General features: G+C 39.1%; 1 protein-coding gene across 1 annotated transcript in view; it reads left to right on the top strand.

The window, feature by feature from the left end:
• The first annotated feature begins 3,001 nt into the window (after nt 1-3,001).
• The window catches only part of IRS2 (insulin receptor substrate 2), a 35,048-nt gene continuing 16,131 nt past the window's right edge, over nt 3,002-21,918 (top strand). Inside the window, 3 exon segments of the mRNA XM_074299525.1 lie at nt 3,002-3,232; nt 3,234-3,377; nt 3,379-7,303. Coding sequence (XP_074155626.1) covers nt 3,146-3,232; nt 3,234-3,377; nt 3,379-7,303 — 4,156 coding nt within the window. The 5' untranslated portion in view covers nt 3,002-3,145.

Here is a 21,918-nt window from a genome sequence, read left to right as displayed (position 1 = left end):
CTCATTACTTTAACAAATTATCCTCTCATGTTACTTCACATAAACACTTAAGAAGTAACACCCCAAAAAGGTTGTTTTTTTAAAAGGGCAAAGCCATTCTTCACTTTCCCATCCTTACAATGACCCCATAACCAAATTAAACTTACTAAAATGCACTGTCAAGTCAGCTTTTACTTTGTTTCTAATATAAAAGATTACAGGGAATCTACTTTGTCCCTGAGTAATGAAAATCATGACTAGCATAGTAAATACAGAGCTAACCTAGAGACAGAAAAAGCTGTGTTCAAACACCTCTGGAGATATATACATAATGTCTGTGTGTCCCAGACTAAGTCACTGAAACGTCTCTGTACCCTGTGGCAACTCTAACACAACAAATAAAAGTACAATTGCTGATCTGTAGTGGTAGAAGAGCTTTCCTCAGGAGTTCTCTACCAAGATGAAATCGCAGGTCCAAGACCAAAGAGGGGGGGAAATCAGCAAAACCCATAATTAGAATGCATCCCCAAAATTAGAAGTAGGAATACAAAATTAAGTTCAATTTAGGATTGAGGGGGGAATCTTGTAGCTGCAAAGCTCCTTGTTAGTGTGTGTACGTGTGGGATGGGGGTCTAACCAGGCAAGGAACAAACGGCTGCTGACACAGAGTTTCGCTAATGTTGTTTTCTTGCTGGTGCCCGCCCTATCCCTGCACTATGGAAACTGCATTTTTCTCTGGCTGCTGTTCCTTCTCATTCTTTTTCTCCTGTTATATCCAAAACAGATGGGTTCAACTTCATGACAATCTGACAAGTTAATAGGTCCTGATGACATCCCGAAAAGAAAATTCGAAAACAGGGACGTTTGTGTGACCAGTCCCTCTTCCTTCATCTTGCCCCCACCCCCTGCCACACACATCCGCCCTCCCAACCCCTCACCCCTTACCTCCATTCCACTCCCCCCACACACACCTCCAACCCAAGCATATGTAAAAAAGAAAGGTCTGAAGTCTGGTCTGAGAGAGATTTGTGGCTGATTAAAACCAGCCTAAGCTGGGGGTTTCCACTGAGCTTAGCTTTCATCCCAATACTCATTACTCTTTCCTCTCCGCATTCGGCTTTCCCCCCATAGTTTTTACGCAGCATACTTCACCCTAAAAAAAGGATTTTTCAACACCCCCTCCCTCCCTTGCTTGTGTTTCAGGGGCTCTTCTTAACAATGAGAATTCTTCTTTTCCCCCCTACACACACCCTCCGCACTCCCCCCTCCTTTCCCGTAAAGGGAATGAAGCTGCTATTAAGCTTCATCTCACCGTGTGACTAATTTTGATGTTCGTAAACAAGCGCCAGCCAGGCTCTCTCCGGGGCCACCCTTTACAGACGTGGGGAAGAGAGAGAGGGAGAGAATGTTTAAAAAAATAAAATAAAATAAAAAAATACCGAGAGCGCAGCAAAAGTGAGGGCACCCCGACCCCAGAGACCTTCCACGCTAGACCCGTAAACAAACAAGAGCTGCGCCACACATTCTCATTTTCACCAAACCGATGTTCATCGGCAACATAAACTTCTCAGCTACATTAAAGAACGGCTAGCTTTTCCGGATTTGGGCACGGGGCTTGGGGGAGGGGAAAGGGTGCTGAGAAAGAAGTCCGAATTCGTCCACACCTCCTTTCTTCCCAAAGGAAAAGATTCCATGAAGCCAGAAACGCAGCAGATTTGGAGTGGGGGCGGGGGCTGAGTGTGAGATGCATTGGGGCTTATTTAGGGGGATGCTCCCCACCCCCCTTCCTGAACCTATTAGCTAGTTGTGTCTGCGCTTTGATCTCCAAAGAGTCCCCCTACCTCCTCCCCGTAGATGCTTTACAGTATTTCCTTTACAGCGGAAGTGTGGGGATAATTTAATATATTCAATAGCTGGAGTGAAAGGTCCGTCTCGTTCCCCCCTACACTTCCTCCCCCAGCTCCCCTTTCCCCGCCCCTTCTCCTCTCTCCTTTTTCACGCCCTGGGTGGCATTTCCTTCGCGTGCATCAACAACAAGCCTCTGATTAATGAGGCACTAGAGCTGGCATTTCCCCCATACCCTACGCCCCCCCTTCCCAGTCCCTCCACCTCTTTACCGTGTGAGCGGGGAGGGAAAGGAAGCTTAGAGCGGGGGAGGGGATAGGCGGGAAAAGAAACAGAAGGAGAAAGGAGAAGAGAGAGAGGAGGAGGGAGAGAGGGAAGGAAGGGGGGAAGGAGGGGTGCTTTAGGGCCCGCCTTCTCTCTCCTCCCTTCTCCCTCCTCCCGCCACCCTCTAGCTCCCCCTCTCCCCCAGTCTTCCTCTCCCCCCCCCCTCACTTCCTCTGCGTGGTGCTCAATTGGTGCTCAGGGCCGTCAGTCCCCCGGCGCTGCACCCAATGCGGGGTGCGTGTGGGGGAGGAGTGCGGTTCTCGCCCCCTCTTTCCCCCCTCACCCTGCGCTCGTGTGTGTGCCTGCGTAACGCAGAGTCACATGTTGTTTTGCTCTTTAGTTCAGTCACTCAGTGCGCGATGTGTTACTCACTGTTCAACTGGGACCGAGACAGGCAGGAGTCGCCGTTGGCGGCGGCAGTAGCACCAGTAGCAGTAGCAGAGGCAGCAACCCCAAGCCACTCCGAGGGATTCGCAGCTCTCCGAAGCAGCTCGGAGCGCAGAGAGGCAGCGGCAGCCGCGGTGGCGGTGGCGGCAGTGGCCTGTAGCCCCGGCAGCAGGGGACAAGTGCAGCGGCATAACCCGGATCGGCGGGACAGCCGAAGCAGTGAAGGAGGTTGCAGTCCAAAGACTGGCTACAGGGTGCTTTTTAGGGCAGCCAGGAGACACTGGAGAGAGAGGAGCCGCGGGGAAGTTGGAGAAGGTGGGGGGGCGGGAGTGGACTCTGTGATCTGTGCATCATCCGGCCGGACCACCGGAGATAACCGAGCATCCAAGGGAAGCCGGCTTGGCTCATCTTTAGATTTTTTTTTTTTTTTTAAACCTTTGGGGAAAGAGACGCTTTCATTTGAGAGAGTGAAGGGAAGCCATCCCTAACCGCCCATCCCCAAATCACTTCCCCTCCCCAATTCACCCCTCCCTCTGCTTTCTCCCTTCCCCCTCCCCCTGTTGCCTTCACGACTGGATTGGGGAGGTCAGGACTGCACCCTCCCGGGAGGATGGCCAGCCCGCCACTAAACGGGCTCCTGACCCCGGCGAATTCCTCCAACGGAGGAGGAGGCGGCGGCGGCGGCGGCGGCAGTGGAGGGCGGCAGCACCAACCTCAACAACAACAACAACAACAACAACCACAGCGTGAGGAAGTGTGGCTACCTGAGGAAGCAAAAACATGGACATAAACGCTTTTTCGTACTCCGGGGCCCCGGGAGCGGCAGTGAAGAGCAGGGCGGTGGGGGGGTCCGGAGGACAGCCACCCCTGCCTGCGAGGCTGGAGTACTACGAGAATGAGAAAAAGTGGAAGAACAAGTCAGGGGCCCCGAAAAGGGTGATCGCCTTAGACTCCTGCCTCAACATCAACAAGCGGGCAGACGCCAAGCACAAGTATCTGATCGCCCTCTACACCAAGGACGAGTACTTCGCTGTGGCCGCCGAAAATGAGCAGGAGCAGGAGGGCTGGTACCGGGCGCTCACGGACCTGCTCAATGAAGGCAAAGCCGCCTACGACTCGAGCTCGCTCTACCCTCACTGCCTCTCATCTGGCGCCTCGTCGGCCAGCGCCTCATCCTGCAGCGCCTCCCTGCCGGGTTCGGGCGGCAGCGGCTCCTTTGGGGCCGAGGATCTCCATTACGGGCTCATCACCCCGGCTACCGCTGCTTACCGGGAGGTCTGGCAGGTAAACCTGAAACCCAAAGGCCTGGGACAGAGCAAGAACCTGACAGGGGTGTACCGGCTCTGCCTATCGGCGCGTACCATCGGTTTTGTGAAGCTCAACTGCGAAGTGCCGTCGGTCACTCTGCAGCTGATGAACATCCGACGCTGCGGCCACTCAGACAGCTTCTTCTTCATCGAGGTAGGGCGCTCTGCGTCCACGGGCCCTGGCGAGCTCTGGATGCAGGCTGATGACTCTGTGGTGGCCCAGAACATCCACGAAACCATCCTGGAGGCCATGAAAGCCCTGAAGGAGCTGTTTGAATTCCGTCCCCGCAGTAAAAGCCAGTCCTCCGGCTCCTCTTCCACTCACCCCATCAGCGTCCCAGGTACCCGGCGTCACCACCACCATCTGGTCAACCTGCCCCCCAGCCAGACCGGGCTCCTTCGGCGATCCCGGACCGACAGTCTGGCCGCCACACCTCCTGCCTCGGGTGCTCCCATTGCGACTCAGGCCCCAGGAGCTGGGAAATGTAGCTCTTGTCGGGTACGCACAGCCAGCGAGGGGGATGGCAGCAGCGGAGGCGGAGGGGTGAGTTGCAGGCCGGTTTCAGTGGCCGGCAGCCCCATGAGTCCCGGCCCGGTAAGGACTCCCCTAAGCAGGTCCCATACTCTGAGCAGCAGCTGCAGCGCCTCCATGCGACCTAGTAAGATGATGTTAGCCCCTGCAGGGGGCCCCCTGCAACACAGCAGATCCATGTCTATGCCCGTATCCCATTCCCCTCCGTCTGCCACCAGCCCTGGCAGTCTCTCGTCCAGCAGCGGGCATGGCTCAGCTTCTTACTCCTTGCCTCAAGGACAGCATCCACATCCACACCAACTTCATCACCACCAGGGCCAGAGGCCCTCTAGTGGCAGTGCTTCTGCTTCTGGCTCCCCCAGTGACCCAGGCTTCATGTCCTTGGACGAATATGGCTCTAGCCCTGGGGACCTCCGGGCTTTTTGCAGCAACCGAAGCAACACTCCTGAGTCCATAGCCGAGACCCCCCCAGCCAGAGATGGCAGTGGAACTGAACTATATGGATACATGACCATGGAGAGGCCCCTGAGTTTAGGTGGCCGAACCTACCGAAGGGTATCTGGGGAGGGGGCCACAGACTTGGACAAAGGTCACAGAAAGAGGACTTATTCTCTGACCACACCTGCTCGCCAACGGGCAGTGCCCCAAGTGTCCTCCGCCTCCCTTGATGAATATACTCTGATGCGGGCAAGCTTTGCAGGCAGCTCAGGCCGCCTTTACCCAGCCTCATCTCCCAAAGTGACCTATAACCCATACCCAGAGGACTATGGGGACATTGAGATTGGCTCCCATCGGAGCTCCAGCAGTAATCTTGGAGCAGATGATGGCTACATGCCCATGACTCCTGGAGTGGCCCCAATGACAGGGGGCTGCATTGGAAGCTGCAAAAGCGATGACTATATGCCCATGAGTCCCACCAGTGTCTCTGCTCCCAAACAAATATTACAACCACGAATGGCAGTAGCCTCCCTTGCTGCAGGTGCCACATCCCAGGCAGCCTCATCAGCAACATGTGGTAGAGGTTCTCCACTGAATGGCAGCAGTTACAAGACCAGTTCTCCAGCTGAAAGCTCTCCTGAGGACAGTGGGTACATGCGGATGTGGTGTGGTTCCAAGCTCTCAGTGGAAAGCTCTGAGGGCAAGCTACTTCCCAATGGGGATTACCTTAACATGTCCCCTAGTGATGCAGGAGCTTCTCTCACACCACCTGACTTCTTCTATGACTCAGTCCCATTGCCTGGTGGTGGAGAGCCACCCAAAGGAATCCCAGGCTGCTGTTACAGTTCACTGCCCCGTTCCTACAAAACACCCTGTCCTCGAAATGGGGATAGTGACCAGTATGTATTCATGAATTCTCCAGTGGGGAGGAGGATTGTGGAAGAAGAGCAAGAGCAGCCAAGACTGCAGCCACTGCCCACCACAGCTACACCCTGCACCGAGTCCACCAGGCCCATTGTGTCTAATGGGGGCAGCCATTCCCAACCTCACCACCTAGTGCCTTCAACAGTTAGGCAGAGTGGCAGCAGCAGTGGCAACAACAACAGGCCAGAGAATTTCCTCATTCAGCGCTGCAGAGCAGTCCGGCCAACCCGTCTGTCCCTGGAGGGGCTTAGAACCCTACCTAGCATGCATGAGTACCCACTGCCACCTGAGCCTAAAAGCCCAGGTGAGTACATCAACATTGATTTTAGTGAATCTGGAGCCCACCTTTCACCACCTGCACCTCCCTTGCTGACTTCAGCAGCCTCATCATCATCACTACTCTCAGCTAGCAGCCCTGCCTCTTCAATGGGTTCAGGTACTCCTGGCACTAGTGGTGATAGCCGGAGACGCTCTCCCCTCTCTGACTATATGAACCTTGGCTTTGGCTCACCCAAGTCACCCAAATCTGGCACTGAGGGTGGTGGCTCTGTAGGCTCCTTGGATGCCTTGATGTCCCCTGAGGCCTCCTCCCCCTGCCCACCACTGCCAACACCTCCTGCCTCCTCCTCTACTTCCTCTTCACAGCAGCAGCAGCAACTACCACCTCCACCACCACCAGGAGAACTGTACCGCCTGCCTCCAGCTTCTTCTACCTGCCACCCAGCCCCTGTTTCTGCCTCCTCCTCCTCATGTCCCCCTGAGACAGGGGATAGTGGTGACTACACCGAGATGGCCTTCGGCATAGCTGCCACTCCACCACAACCCATTGCAGCACCTCCGAAGCCAGAAAGTGCCCGGGTGACCAGCCCTACGTCTGGTGTGAAGCGGCTGAGTTTGATGGAGCAGGTGTCAGGTGTAGAGGCCTTTCTGTTGACCAGCCCACCCCCAGACCCACACCGGGGTGCCAAGGTCATCCGTGCTGACCCACAGGGTGGTCGCCGACGCCATAGCTCGGAAACCTTCTCCTCGACCACTACTGTGACCCCTGTATCCCCTTCCTTCGCACACAATCCTAAGCGCCACAACTCGGCCTCTGTGGAAAATGTCTCTCTCAGGAAAAGTAGCGAAGGATCTAATGGTAGTGGTGGAGAGAATCTTGGGGGAGGTGAAGAAGAGCCATCTACATCTTCTCATCTTCGGCAGCCATCGCTCCCTTTGCCACCTCAGCCCCAGCAGCCAAGGTGGGCACAAAATCAATCTGGAGCATTAGTTGGTTGCCCTGGAAGCAGTGGGTCTCCTATGTGTCGGGAGACATCAGCTGGCTTCCAAAATGGTCTCAACTACATTGCCATTGATGTTAGAGATGAAGCTGGTCTATTGTTACAGCAGCAGCAACAGTCTGGAGACAAGAGTACCTGGACCCGGACCCGTGGGCTCATCAGTGGTGGAAATGGCAGCAATACAGGTGGTTGTGTGGGACCAGGCTCTGGACCGTTGCCTACAGCCAACACCTATGCTAGCATTGACTTTATGTCCCATCACCTGAAGGAGGCTACAGCTGTGAAAGGTGAGACCATCTTTTCTTTGTAATTGGGTACAAAGCGGGAGAAGTCCCAACAGACAGATGTGAGGGACCAGTGCTTTTTGAAATTCACTCTTTCTTATCTTTAATAACTTGACCTAATTAACAAAAGCCCTAAATTAATCCTGGTTTGTTTTACTTTGGGCTTCCTTATGGGCCTTTCTGCCAAAGTAAGGCCATCTCAAGATCCAGTAAAACAGTTAATGTGAAGGAGGCTTAAAAACAGGGATACTTTCATTAACCTTTTATCCAGGTTATTTCTCTTAACACCCCACCCCCTCAACCCTCCTCACAGATTGAAAGATCCAATCTGTTAACACTGTGAACCTTTCTTTGAATCAAGCCAAAGAAAGGCAGCTTTAAAAAGAATAGTTTCTAGAATATTATTGGGAAGGTCTAGATTTTGCTTAGAATTCTTCCTGTTTTCACCTTCCCCTTAGCTAGCAGTACTCTTGAATACAACTAAATGTTTTTAAATGTTGCTTTAAAAGTTTTTTTTTATTTTTATTTTCTGTTTTTGAAAATAAAGTACAGAAAAAATTATTTTAGAAAGTTACCGACGATTCCCCTGGGTGTAGAGGTGAATAATTAATTAGCCTATCAAATAATTATTAATTTAATTAAACTTTTATGCAGAAACTAAATGATACTTTCTACTAGTCAAATTATCTTTATATGGTGTGGACGAACTTTACTGAATCTACAAGAAGTACAGAATGTGAAACAAAAACATGGGTTTTGTCGGTAATAGTTGTGTGAGTCTTCTTCATTGTTCTGGGAATTTTCTTCAAAGGCCTGTGAATAGTGATGTGTAACTGCAGCTGGCAGTTGATTCTAAATATGAAGGCATGGTAATTGGCTTGTATGTTGGAGCTGAACTGAAATATACAAAGCTTGAAGACAAAAAGCATTCAAATGTTGGTGATTTGATGGGTTTCTTCTTTAATTTCATAGTTGTTCCTTTGCTGAGGTGCTTTAGAGGTTTCTTTTAGGGTTAGTTAGGACCATAGGGAAGTTTGAACAGGATAAGCTGAATATTATAATTGATGAGGGTTTTTTGTTTTGTTGAGTATACAACTAGCAAGCATTAGAGTTGGACGATTAGGCTGGCATTGGATTACATTTTGCTCTTAATTTTTTCTCCCCATAAAGCGTACACACCTTAAAAGCCTAATTCTAGCAGACATTTTATAATACAGTAGTAGCATTTTAGGATATTTAGCTGTAACCATAAATTACTTTCCCTTTCCCCCTCCCCCATGTTAGTTTTCTAGAGAAAAAGCTATTTCCTCTTTTGTAAATAAGACCAAAAGGTGAGTGCTACAATAATCAAAAAAGAATGACTTGTGCAGACTACTGAAACTCAAATAAAGTTGACTTGTTAGATTTTTTCCTATAAATATTGTTCATCCACTGAAGGTCATTTTGTTGTACATTGTTATCAATGAAATATTCTAGTTAGTTTTACAAACTTTTCCAAAGGAGTGAAAGAGTTAGCTGAAAATTTGCATACATTCTATCAATAAACCATCAGAAGTAAAGTGTATTTATTAAATACGTATGTATATTTGACACTCCAAACTGTAAAAGCAACAATTTTGCCCAGATCTATTCTAGCTAAAAAGACAAAAACAAAACAAACACACACAAGTTGAGAATCTGATAGCTTTTACTGTTTCCGGCCTGTCCCTGAAGGGGAGGAGGAGCAGGGTAATAAAAACCTGGACTGGATTCAGGTGAGGCCCTGGCTGTTAGTTTCTGCCTCATATTTACAAGAGGTATTAGAGCTGGAATCTGTTCATTGAGTGCTCACTGCTACAGGGCTTGAGAACTGCCTGATAAAGTAAATTTAATTCTGAAACATGATTCATTTATGATACAGTGCCCTCTTAGGGTTAATAAAAATGGTAAATAGTCTGATACTATGTGTTTGGGGACCAAGCATAGCTGATTTTGAATAAAGTTTTCCTACTGGAACGTCTGTCTCTGTATCTCTCTGTCTCTCTCTCAGCATGAAGTCAGAATGGCATGTATTTTGTATCCTTCATGGCTGAACAGAGATAGATAGTTATTTTGGCTGGTAATTTTCTGAACTATTTGTGTATGCATTCATTGCGTTCCCTATTTAGAACTAGGTAGTTGATATCAAGATAAGTAAAAAGAAAGCTTTATATTAAATGAATCTATAGTGAACTAACTTGTAACAAAGAATACTAGATTAGAAAAGTGGAAATGTATCATCTTTCATTATTAATGTAATCCGTAAGTAGTACTCTATCGAGCCAGACCATTAGCATTTACAAATTCATAGAATAAGTCTCTGAATTGATTAGAGTTATTTATCCATACTGAAAATGTGTTCCGATGATTTTACATAAAAAGGTCATAACAGCAAAAATGCCTTTTAAGAGATGATTTATAGAATTTCAGTTGTAGAATTTGAAAAAATAAAATCGATCTTTTATATTCAAACTAGAGGAAGGAGTACCCTTGATCATATCTGATACTAATCTCAATTCTTGGAAGTGTTTAATATTTGTGCAGAACAACTGTTTTGGATATGGAACAAACAGTATTGATTGAAGAAAAATACCTTGGTGCTAGTTATATCCTATTTACTGTTTGTTTAAGTGGTAGCAAAAGGGTGTGTATTATTGTTTGCTTATGTTTGCTTTTGCTGGATCACCAAAGTTCATTAACAAAAGCTTTAGGTTGGCAGTCTTTAAAAAGTAGTATCAATGAAAATAAAGTAACTATGAATATACTAATTATTTTAAACAAGAAATGAAATAAAGGTTATTTGCCTTTTGTATGTGTGTGTAGGAATACTTATTTTCATTCTCTTATTCCTTTGGATTTTTTATTGAGTCATTTGTTACCATTTTTAAAAAAACTTATGATTTGTGTAAACTTGACAACCAAGTGTAGCAAAACTTGTACACTGGCCTATATTAGCTATTTTTAAAAAATAGTATTTTAATTTCTTATATTCTTAGAGGATATTTTCATTATAAGATTTGTTTACATATTCTAAAACAAATTTGATGAGAAATACTGCTTAAAATAATATCCATCTCCCTTTGCCAGATGGATTTGTCTAAATTTTATTTGAAAATATAATCACATGATAATTTTAAAACCAATGGTTGAGTAACTTTGGTATGAAAGAAATGCTTGCATGGGAACAATAAAGGCACTACTTTATTTACATTTAAGAGGAAGTTGTACTTACTGAAATATCAAAGCACTTGAACACTTTCAGAAGTATAATGAGCTTAGTTGACAAACCAAATAACCTTTCATTTTTTTCCCGTTGGTTTAGTTGGCTAGCTCTTGTCATAACAAGATAATACTGGTATAGTGTTCCTATTCCATTCCCAGGAGTAGACAAGTAAGGTACTAATGAAAACACATGTACCCTTTCTTGAATGAAAGTCACATGACTGGCTCTGTTTCCTTTATTGAAAGGAAAGCCTTTACTAAAATACTTTACTAGACTTCATAGTAGGCACATAATCTGTTCCATAGAACACTGAATTAGGTATCAGGAAGCCAGGTTTCTAGTTCCTGCTCTGTTACTGAATCACTGTGTGACCTTAGGGAAATTACTTAATCTCTCGAATTTCTCAGTTTCTCCATCTGCAGAATAGGGATAATAACTACCCTCCTTTTAACTATCTCACAGACACAGTGATGAGGGTAAAGGAGATAGATAAAAAATATCGGGGCACTTTAGAGTTTTTCCAGAGAAAGGTGGGTCATCAATCCAAATATTATATTGCTACTTTTATTTATTTAAATACATACGCACACAACACACACACACACTATCAAAAATTCACAAATATACAAAGAACTGGTATATATATATTTTTAAATGAGCATATATTTTTAAACCTGTAAAATTGTTTGCTTTTTTAAAAAATTGTACCAGTTTTTTGTATAAATATATGTATATTTACATATATAATTGCATAATGCATATATGTGGATGTATGTATATACATATATTTACATATGTATATAAATTGATAATTTTTGAGTTCTGTATTTAGTTTTTCAAATGGAGGAAATAATATATGTGACAAAGCTATTCATTTTAAAATGGATGTTTTATCTATTTTAAGGCACTAAACCCTCAGACATAAGTATTTTTTTCAATTGTTTAATTCAACTTGGACATTTAAAGATACCATTAACATTTATACATTGGTATTCTAAATTATACTTCAAAATAGATCATTAAGAAAACTATTTCTTACTCTTGGAGTTACCAAAAAACTTATTTTTATTTCAATTTTCCTTTATAATTACTTCATATTTTTAAAAGGGGGCTTTCCAGATGAGCCTGTATGTTAAATCATACATTGTTTTAGCAGTGACAGTTTGTGTTTAAGGAAAAATATACATTTGTTTTACTAGTGCAGTCCAAGCTGTTATTATGTGAGATACATTAGAACAACAATAACCAGATCCTCAAAGACTTTGCTCTGCCTCCATGATTCTTTGTTCACTTTGTTATTTCATTCTTTTAGTCTGATTAAATGAGATTGGTCTCTCTGTACATCGTGTTTTGACTTGTAATGCTGTGCTCTTTGGTTTTACAACAATGTAGGAATATATCAGCATTTTACTATCACCTTCTTTCCAAATTCTGTTTTAATTGAATATTGAGTTTTAAAAAATATTTTATTACCATTAATCCAGACTTTTGTTGTTATTTTTAAGAAAAATCTAAAACAAGGTCACAGTTTTTCAGCCATATCAAAGCATAATGGTTTTTCTGTTAAAATACCCATTAATGCATTTTCCACAGAAACATAGTTCCAAGAATTAGTTAACTTTTGGTATCAGATTTGGCAACTGTAGGGAGTTTTGCCTTTTTTTTTTTTTTTTTTTTTTTTTTTTTAAGTACAGAATCAAGTGTTACAGTTTCACCTTAAACCTAAGGGAAAATGTAACTTTAGTCTTTTATCTACATTACCAAATAGAGTTTGGAGGGAAAAAAAAATTCATTCAGGGTAAAATAAGCTTTTGTAGGCCCACCCTTCTAGGCACATTCTCCAGCTAGATGCTAGTTTATGAATAGAGTTCTATGCAGAATTTCTGTAGTAGACAATGCTCAAAATAATGTGTGCTTCTGATTGAAACTAACAAAGTATTTGAAATTAAAAACATCATGAATTTGTAAACTGATAGCTTCAAAAGCAAATGTTAACTCAAAATATAAAGGAAACACAACATTTTGCAGGGGAAAAACCCTCAACAGTTTCTGCTTTGAGCTTTAATTTACATATTATTAAAAAATAAAACTAATACCACCTAAAATGCAAAAGGGGAGGGAATAATGGACATCAATGTTTCTTTTTTTCTTTGTTTTTAAAGTTATATTTAGTTTGAATGTTCATTTAAAGATTGTCCATAACTCTGAACCACTTAAGATAAATTCTTGTTGACAAAGTTGAAGGGTAGGTTTGTTCTAAAGTGAAACAGCAGAGTTGTTGCTTAAGGCAGAGGAAATGGTTAGGTTGATCGTTGCTTCTGATTACTTGATTTCTTTCAAGATCACTACAAAGAGTAACATTGACTTGATTAAGTAAAATACATACAGGAATGTATGTTTAGACAGAAAAAAGATTTGGAGAATATTTTGTGCACTAGGCTTTCCTTCCCACCATCCAAAAGAGAAAATGTTAGATAATTAAAGCTTACTAACTTTGAGACTTTCATTATATTAGACTATATAGGAAAATAAGGCTGAAAGTAGTATGTTATGTGTTTCCTCACTTGATGTTCAATTTGGTCATTCTCACTTCTTTTGCTTTAACTTGGGAAAATGTTATTTTGTATAATTCAGGTACTTTCTATGGGAACTAGAATGAGTTTATAATTTTTGACTGGCAAACCCTTAAATTTTGATTTATTATATTTTTAGAATATTGTGATCTATATATGAATGCTTTTGTGTATATTTTGATAATCACAAACTTTTAAAAGTGAGCTACATTTATTTTTCCATTCTATTGGTATTAGATAAGTTGGACAAGATATAATTCTTCAAAATTCATTTCTCAGGCAAAAAAATTACTATTACTATCACTTGCAAATATAGTATCTTCCAAAATGGCCAATATCAATATGGAATCATTTAGAAAGGAATAGGAGCTTGACATGTGATTTTATAGAGACAGGGAAAATTCAGATGAGGAAACTTCTGTTTACATTGCAGATTGGCACCTAATCTTCAATTTACAGTCATAGGGATTGCCTAGAATACAAACAAGTTAAATAACTTTCTCAGGGTCACATAGAAGTTATGAATCAGAAACTGCACTTGAACCCAAATCTTTCTGACCTGAAGACCAGCTTCATAGACTGTATTTACTCCCCCAGCCATTGATTCATTTAAGGATTTTAAATTAACAAAATTCATTATAAATTTTTCTAGAAACTATTATTTTAAATTGATATTTACATATACCTAGCCTCATGTGAACATACTTGACTTATATAAATCAAAAAACAACAATCTCATCAGCAAAGAAGGAGTTTTTGCTCTATTATAAAAAAATTCAAAATGATGAGTTTATCAAGGTCATAAATAAAAATGGTTGAACAAATAGGCATAGATTATTTTCTAAACTTGAGATTTTAAGGCAAATGTATCTGTCATGATAAATTATTTCATTATCATATTAAGTTATCCCAAAGCTTATGCTAATAATCAATTATATTACAAAGTTTTATTGCATAATCCTAAAGTTTATGTATGGAAAAGATGCTCTCTCTTATAGTCCATCAAATAGACTGTTCATATCTATCTGCAAATGTGCCCCCCAAAATGACAGAGGCTTAAAAACCAATCTAATAACTTCTTGGAGAATTAGTCTTTTGGTTTTGAAGGTATACAGTTGAGTTTAGCTGTAATGAAAGATTTACTAATTTCTACAAACAAATTTCAGATTTTTCTTTTTTTGCAAAAGAATTATTAATGGTATTTCTGAATTTTTACATTAATAAACTGTTCAATAGCAGTACCCTGAAAATTGCCAATTACTTTGTAATTTTCAAGATTTCCCATCAAATTCATTATCTTGTGGTAAAACACTTAACAATCCTGAGTAAGTGTCACAGATATTATTATATCTATTTTATAGATGTGGAAACTAAGGTTCAGGGAGTTTGATAGACTAATAATGGAGATAGAATGGAATCTCATCTCCAAACTTTTAATCTACTTGTCTTTCTACAGTATCATGCTCACCATAAATTATAACCTGTGTGGTTATCTTAGAGGATTCATACTGTACTGTAATATCTACATCACAGTTTTCCTAAAGTTCATGTTCATGTGTATATGTGTGTATATACATACATGTATGTATGTAATATACATATTTATACTTGTTTGTGAGGACATAAAAATTTATGGGAGAAAGGTAAGAAAGTTTCTAAAACTTTTTAAAACTTTAAATAGATTATTAATTTGAAGAATTTACTTTGAGGTCTCTGTGATTTCATTAAGGCATGAAAATTTAGATGTAGAAAAACAAAAACATGTCATATAGTCAGAGAAAACTGAGACTCAGAATTTGTGATTTGTCCAAGTTAGTGGCAAAAAAATTTGTATACATTAAAGAGAGTGTATTTCACTCTCATATAATGACTAATAATGTCTTAATTTCTTTCAAGATAGACTTTTAAGTAAATAAGGCATTTGTAGAAGCTCTATTCATCAGTCTACTAGGATGAATTGCTTCTTGGTAAGGATAAAGGGTACCTTCTTTAAGGGACCATAGTAATTTAGGAGGTCAAATAAATAAGTTTTTGCACAGAGTATATATGACTAATTTTGATAGTACTCACATAACATAAAAATGAAGTGGCAATTTGTCAAGCATCAAAGTAATTTACTCAATGTAAACAGCCAATTATTAGGTGATAGTTTAGTTCTAAGAAGCTATCTAGAATAGGATTAAGTAGACAAAGCTTAGGTTGTAAATGCAATAACTGATAAACTTTGCTCAGCTTTCTGTTAAATTTTTGTATGTTTGAATTAGTCTTCAAGATTAATTTATTATTTAAAATTAAATAATTTATACCCCTCATGTCTAACTCCTCTAATAGTTCACTAAGACATAAGTCATTGACCCAGTCAGTAACGGGATATTTGAAAATTAATCAAATTAATTTGCCTGAGAATAGATAAATAACTTATTTGTTTTTATACTACATTATCTATTTGTGAGTTGATGATTCTACCAATACTTTCATTATGCTTATAAAAAAGAGAAATTGTTAACCAAGTTGAATATATATGAATTTAACATGAAAAAGTCTTTAGTAATAAAAGTCATTACAATAACAATAATATTTCTTTTAGAAATGCATGCTTTTGCCAAAGCATAAATACCCAAACGAATGAAGAAAAATTCATGTTGTATCTATAGAGAAAAGTACCTAGAAGTCTTCTATATGGACTCTGGTTATTATAGATGACTCAGTGTTTTGTTTACATTAGCTGTCAGTCTCTTCAGCATCCTAGAAGAGAATACTTCCTTCCTAGCAGATGGCAGCCCCAGGGCCATGCACCTGCCATTACAAGCAATACACACTAGTAATCTGCCCTAGCATCACTGTTGACAACAGGCTAATGATTGGAGACTGTCTGCCTCACAGGGTAAACAAAATAGGGGGGAATTTTTTTTTTCCTCTTTAGTAAAAGTGATTAAGATAGTGATAAAACTTTTTCTTTCCTGAAAAAGAAAAATAGTGGATTTGTTATTTACTTTTGAAGTTGAATAAAAGCAAATAAAAGAAAATAAAGATGTACTGTAAATACATGTGTACCTTTACCATATTACTTTATCATATGAATTTAGTTTATTCATGTACAATCATGATATTTCCAGTGTGAAGAATAGGGAGAAGTTATATACACTGCCCAACGTTGTGATATAGGGTTATTCTAAAAGAGGGACTGAAAATATATTTCATCATCCCAAATTCCCTTCTCTGTTGTTGAAGAATCCTTCAGTAAATCTAGTTCTGAGTTCCACTACCATCTGTTACTGCCATGCCAAGGGACCAGTTTATATTAATGTGGGAGTCCCTTGCTTTTATTTCTTTCAGTTTTTCAAAAGGCATTGATAGATTATATTGGGAATTAGGGGTATGCAGAGTGGTGGGAGAAGAGGTCTTTGAAATAGGCCAGGATGTTCTTACTAAATTTAAAAACTCCCAAATATTACCCAGAGTTTTTGGAGTATTAAGCAGGATTAGGTGACGCGTGGATTAAATGTTGTGTTGAGCAGCTTGTTTTTGTTTAAAGGAGTTAGAAATGGAGACACTAGGACTCTAGTCTATTTCCCCAATCACAAAGTTGCTGATATTAGATTTAGCATTAACTCCCTAGAAAAGCAAAGCCTAATAGTCATTTTCCCATACTACAGGCCCCTAGACATTTTTTTAAATTCCAAATCCTTTATTGTATCTTTCTAAAACCTAGATATTTTTGATAGTAGTATCAGCATTATTAATAAAGTATCATCTGGTAAGTGTTCAGTATGGTACTTATATCTTGTTTATGTCTTTTAAAAATTCATCTAGATGTGATCTAAGATAAATGCAGAAGTATATAGATTGTACTGAAAATACACAAAGAAACTATTCCAGTGGTAATCTTACAAATTAGGTCAATCAAAAACTCTATGCTTAAATTAGTTCTTGTGTTGACCTTCAAAAGAGATTTAAAATAAATACACGATTTCATTTAAAACTTATTTAGGTATTCATTAGAAAACTCAGTTTATTTTTTCCTTGTTTTTTTTTTCCCCCTGGGAGGTGGGAATTTGGGGTACAGTAGGGTTAGAGTTCACAGATATATCTATGCAAGTGTTTTTATTCCATGAAAGTTTTTTGACAACTTACTATTATTTGCTGTTGAATGTAAGAAAATCAAATAGAAGCAATGAGGAATTGGCTATTTATTGTAAATAAATGAAAACTGCCACTAAAGAAAAAAAGCAATGATGCTCTTTTTAAAATAAAAAGCTTCCGTTTTTCAATATTTCTGAAAATTTGTAAAAAGCAGACTTTTTATGCTAAAACCTGTATTGTTTTCAAAGTTTAAAAATTCTAGTCATAGCAAAGGGCTATAATATTGATGTGAAAAAGCTTTATAAAATTATATTTGACCCATTTTGTATTAAAGAGTTGAATCTGTCAAGTTCATTAAAATTTTTTTAATCTTCCTATTATATCCTTTATTTTTAGTTAATTAATTTTTTAACATTCTTTTTTAAATTTAGTTTTCAATTTGAATTTTAAATTATCTTTCTCCACAGTCCTACCCACTGAGAAAGCAAGCAATATTATATAGATTATACATGTAAAATCATATAATATGTATTTCCACATTAGCCATATTAAAAAAAAAAAAAAAGCATGAAAGTAAAGAAAGAGAAAAAAGCATGCATCAATTGTATTCAGAATTAATAAATTCTCTCCTGAGGTAGATAATACCTCTCTTTGGAGGTAGATAACATCCTTAATTTTGGGTACTTTGGAATTATCTTAGATCATTTTCTTGAAAAGGGTAGCTAAGTTTTCACAGTTGGTCATATAATATTGCTGTCATAGTGTAAAGTGTTATTCTGGTTCTGGTCACTTCACTTTGCCTCAATTAATATATTTTTTCCCATTTTTTTCAGAAATTATCCTGCTTGTCATTTTTTTACAACACAACAGTAGTCCATCACAATGCATAAATTGTTTAGCCATTTCTCAATCAAAAGTCATTCTCTCAATTTTCAATTTTTTCCACCACAAAAAGAGTTGTTATAAATATTTTTGGATAAATATTGTTCCTTTTCCATTTTCTTTTATGTCTTTGGGATGAAAAACTTGATAGTGGTATTGCAGAGTCAAAGGATATGCACAGTTTTATAACTCTTTGGACTTAGTTCCAAATTGTTTTCCAGAATGATTGGACCAGTTAACAACTCTACCAATAGTGTGTTAATATACCTATTTTTCCACATTCCCCTCCAGCAATTAACTTTTTTTAAATTTCAATGTTTATAAAAAAAATTCTGTAAAGTAATATTAACGTGCATACATTGAAAATTTTAATCCCTCAGTGATGATAATTATTATACTCGTTAGGAATTAATAACCTTTTGCCTTATAATTACAATGTAAAACCAGCTATGTTGGTCAGTTGTTTTTTAATCATATCCAGCTCTTCATAACCCCATTTAGGGTTTTCTTGGCAAATATACTGAAAGTAATTTGCAATTTCCTTTTCCTGCTCATTTCACAGATCAGAAAACTGAGGCAAACAGGGTTAAATGACTTGTTTTGGGCCATACAGCTCCTAAGTATCTGAAGTTAGATTTGAACTCAGGAATATGAGTCTTCCTGATTGTAAGCCCTGCACTCCACCCATTGTGCTGCTTAGCTGCCAAAATCCAACTATTAGGGATGCCTACATCTTGTTTTTTCCTCTTGTCATCTGTTTTTCAGAATTCAAAATATTATTGTGGAAAATATGCACAAAATCACAACCCTGAATAAGTACTTTGATTCTAATTAGTAATCATTGTGATATATAAAAGATTAATTTTTTTCTTATATGATGATGCTAATTCTATTCTTTTTTGCAAACTTATACATGTTTATCTATATGTGCATATACATTTATATACATATTCATACACACACACACACACACACACACACATACACACACACACAAATCCCTTTTCTCATTCTGAGTTCCATATGGCATTTCTTCTTTGTATTCATCTATTTTCCACTATTAATAAAGCAAGAAGAAATCTTAGAGATTAAATCTCCTCTTTTTTACTATGGGGAAACTGAGACCCAAAAAAAGATACATGATTTTTTCAAGCCAGTCAATGGCTCTACCTCATTCTACTCTTTGACTTCTTAGCTGTTCCTATTTTCACTTTAGCACTGTGAGCTCTTCTCTTGTTCCTTATTCTTACCTATTCTCTAATATAAGTTTCTTAAACTGTGGGTCATGATGCCCTATATGGAGGTAAATTTGGGGTCATGAGCAACAGTAAAAGTTTCTGAACTCAACAACTAAAAATTAATTCAAAATCAAACATGTAATGAATCCAAGGTGTTTCTGGCAGTGCTAACCTGTGTTGCACATTGTGACTTCACTGTAGTTTTGATTCTGAATATACATGAATACTTTGTACTGCATATGCATGACTGCTGCCAGAAACAACTAAGCTCAGATTAGAGTTAAGTAAAAATTTCTCTGGCAAAAAGGGGTCGTGAGTGGGAAAAGTTTGAGAAGCCCTGTTCTGATACCCTTATGTGCAAAGGTATGTGTGTGTGTGTGTGAATGTGCCCTAGAAATGCTTACCCCCACATTGTTTTATTGTTAGTTGCCACTAGAAGGTTTGATTTTCTTTTTCTTTTCTTTATAACTGTATCAAGGAATACCCATGTGATCTCATAGTTTTATACTCAGTACTATGAAATGTTCATATAATCCTAAATGATGATAGGTGATGTTTTTTGTTGTTGTTTAGTGGTTTCAATCCTATTTGATTATTCCTGTCATCCAGGGCTGGCTCCATCCACTGCACCACCTTGCTTTTCTAATTAGATGATGGGATTGTGCTTTAAAAACATCATTGATGTTGCAGGGGGCTTTTTAAAGCATTTGTCCCATCCTTTTTATAGATACCTGTGAAATATCCAAGAAAGTCTCCTTTCTTTCATGGACAAAGGAGGGTATGCTCCTACCATCAGTCCTTACTGTTTATAGTGCTTCTTTCATTGAAAAATCATTGCCATTCAATCCAATTCCTTTAACTATTGTGGCAGTAGTTGAAGAAAGGAAATCTGATTTGACTGGGCAATTCTGAATCATGAATCCATAAGGGAATCAACCTCAAGTGAGTTTCCTATCATTTTTGCTTTATTTTCTATTATTTTTTCTATTTTATTTCTATATAATTTCTGTTCTTTTCAAAAGTAATGACAGGAACTTCACTTAAAGGCTGCCTTGGTAGGGGAACTAGGAGATAGGAAGGTATAAGAGGGCAGAAAACTATATAGAGAATCCCATATAGTATCAAATTTTAGAGTTGAAAAATCTTAACATTATTTATTTATCATATGAGAAAGTTGAATCATAATTTCTAGACTAAGACTCCAGACGTAGTCTCTGGTGGAGTCAGAATAAGACTCTTCATCTCCTGATTCAGAACAGCTATACTGGGGCACCAGGAGTAGAAACAATACTACAATGCACTGCTTCCCAGCCTCTATCATTCATAACTCATCTTTCATCTAGGAAGAAAAGAAGACCTTTGAGCCAAGATGGAAAATAGTTGTCATAAAGTTCAGGTATTTAGAGGGCTCATTTAAAAAATGTGGTTATTTATAGATGAGAAACACTGAAGGGGGTTGGCTAGGATTTAACATTGTTTGGCAACAATGAAAACTTGGAAAGAATATAGATTTGAAAAATAAAAAGCTATAAAAGATTAGCCTCACATAATTCAAAAGCCTTTTTGGGAACTTCTATAGTAGACTATAAGGCAATAAGTAGTTTTTATTGTCGTAACTACTCCCAAAATAGGTAGATTTTGATAAATGTATATTGTTAGTAAGATGTGGCTATCCAGGAAATAAGACCATTTTAACAACATACAAATTATTACCTGATTTTATTTAAATAATAAAATAAAATTGTTAGACATGAGTTTTTGAGAAAGAACTCCAAGAAATCATACTTCAGTTTTTAAATTTAGTTTTTAAGATAAGTAACCAGATACACATACATGATATGAAGGAAGCTTTAAAGCAAAATTTTAAAATGAAATTTATCATGCTGTTTCTAAATTCTTACTTGTTCATCCTTCTAGGAATTACTAATGTAACTGCAATTGTGGAAAAGTTTATTTTTTTTATCTAGAGGCATATAGGAACAGGCTTATAGAGGTTTGTTGTTGTTGTTGTTTTGTTTTGTTTTTTGTTTTGTTTTGTTTTTTTAACTGTGCATGTGCTTACACACCTCACTTAATTGTCCTCTCAGAACTTAACTGGAAAAATGAAAAATAGGTACTTAAAGTAATGCTTCTTTTAATTGGCATTCTCAAAAATGAAGTATTCTATATATTTGAACTCTGGACACCTAAGCCTTATTCCTTTAAAAGTGCTAACACTTATATTGCTTGCCTGTATCTGCTGATAAAACAAATGTTTTTAAAAGTACCAATGCTTCTTAAAGAAAACATTTTAAAGGGAATTTTTTCTTCCAAAAATGTGGCCCATCAGCAAGCATCATATGTAACGGGGATAAAATAGAACCATTTCCAATAGAATCAGGGGTGAAACAAAGTTGCCCATTATCACCATTACTCTTCAGTATTGTATTAGAAATACTAGCTTTGGCAATAAGAGGAGAAAAAGAGATGAAAGGAATTAGAGTAGGTAAAGAGGAAACGAAATTATCACGCTTTGCATATGATATGATGGTATACCTAGAGAACCCTAGAGAATCAACTAAAAAGCTATTAGAAATAATCCACAACTTGAGCAAAATTGCA

The sequence above is a fragment of the Sminthopsis crassicaudata genome, chromosome 3 (genome assembly GCF_048593235.1).
Source record: "Sminthopsis crassicaudata isolate SCR6 chromosome 3, ASM4859323v1, whole genome shotgun sequence".
NCBI lineage: Eukaryota > Metazoa > Chordata > Mammalia > Dasyuromorphia > Dasyuridae > Sminthopsis > Sminthopsis crassicaudata.
The sequence above is the reverse complement of the archived record's forward strand: the minus strand, read 5'-3'. Positions and strand labels throughout refer to the sequence as shown.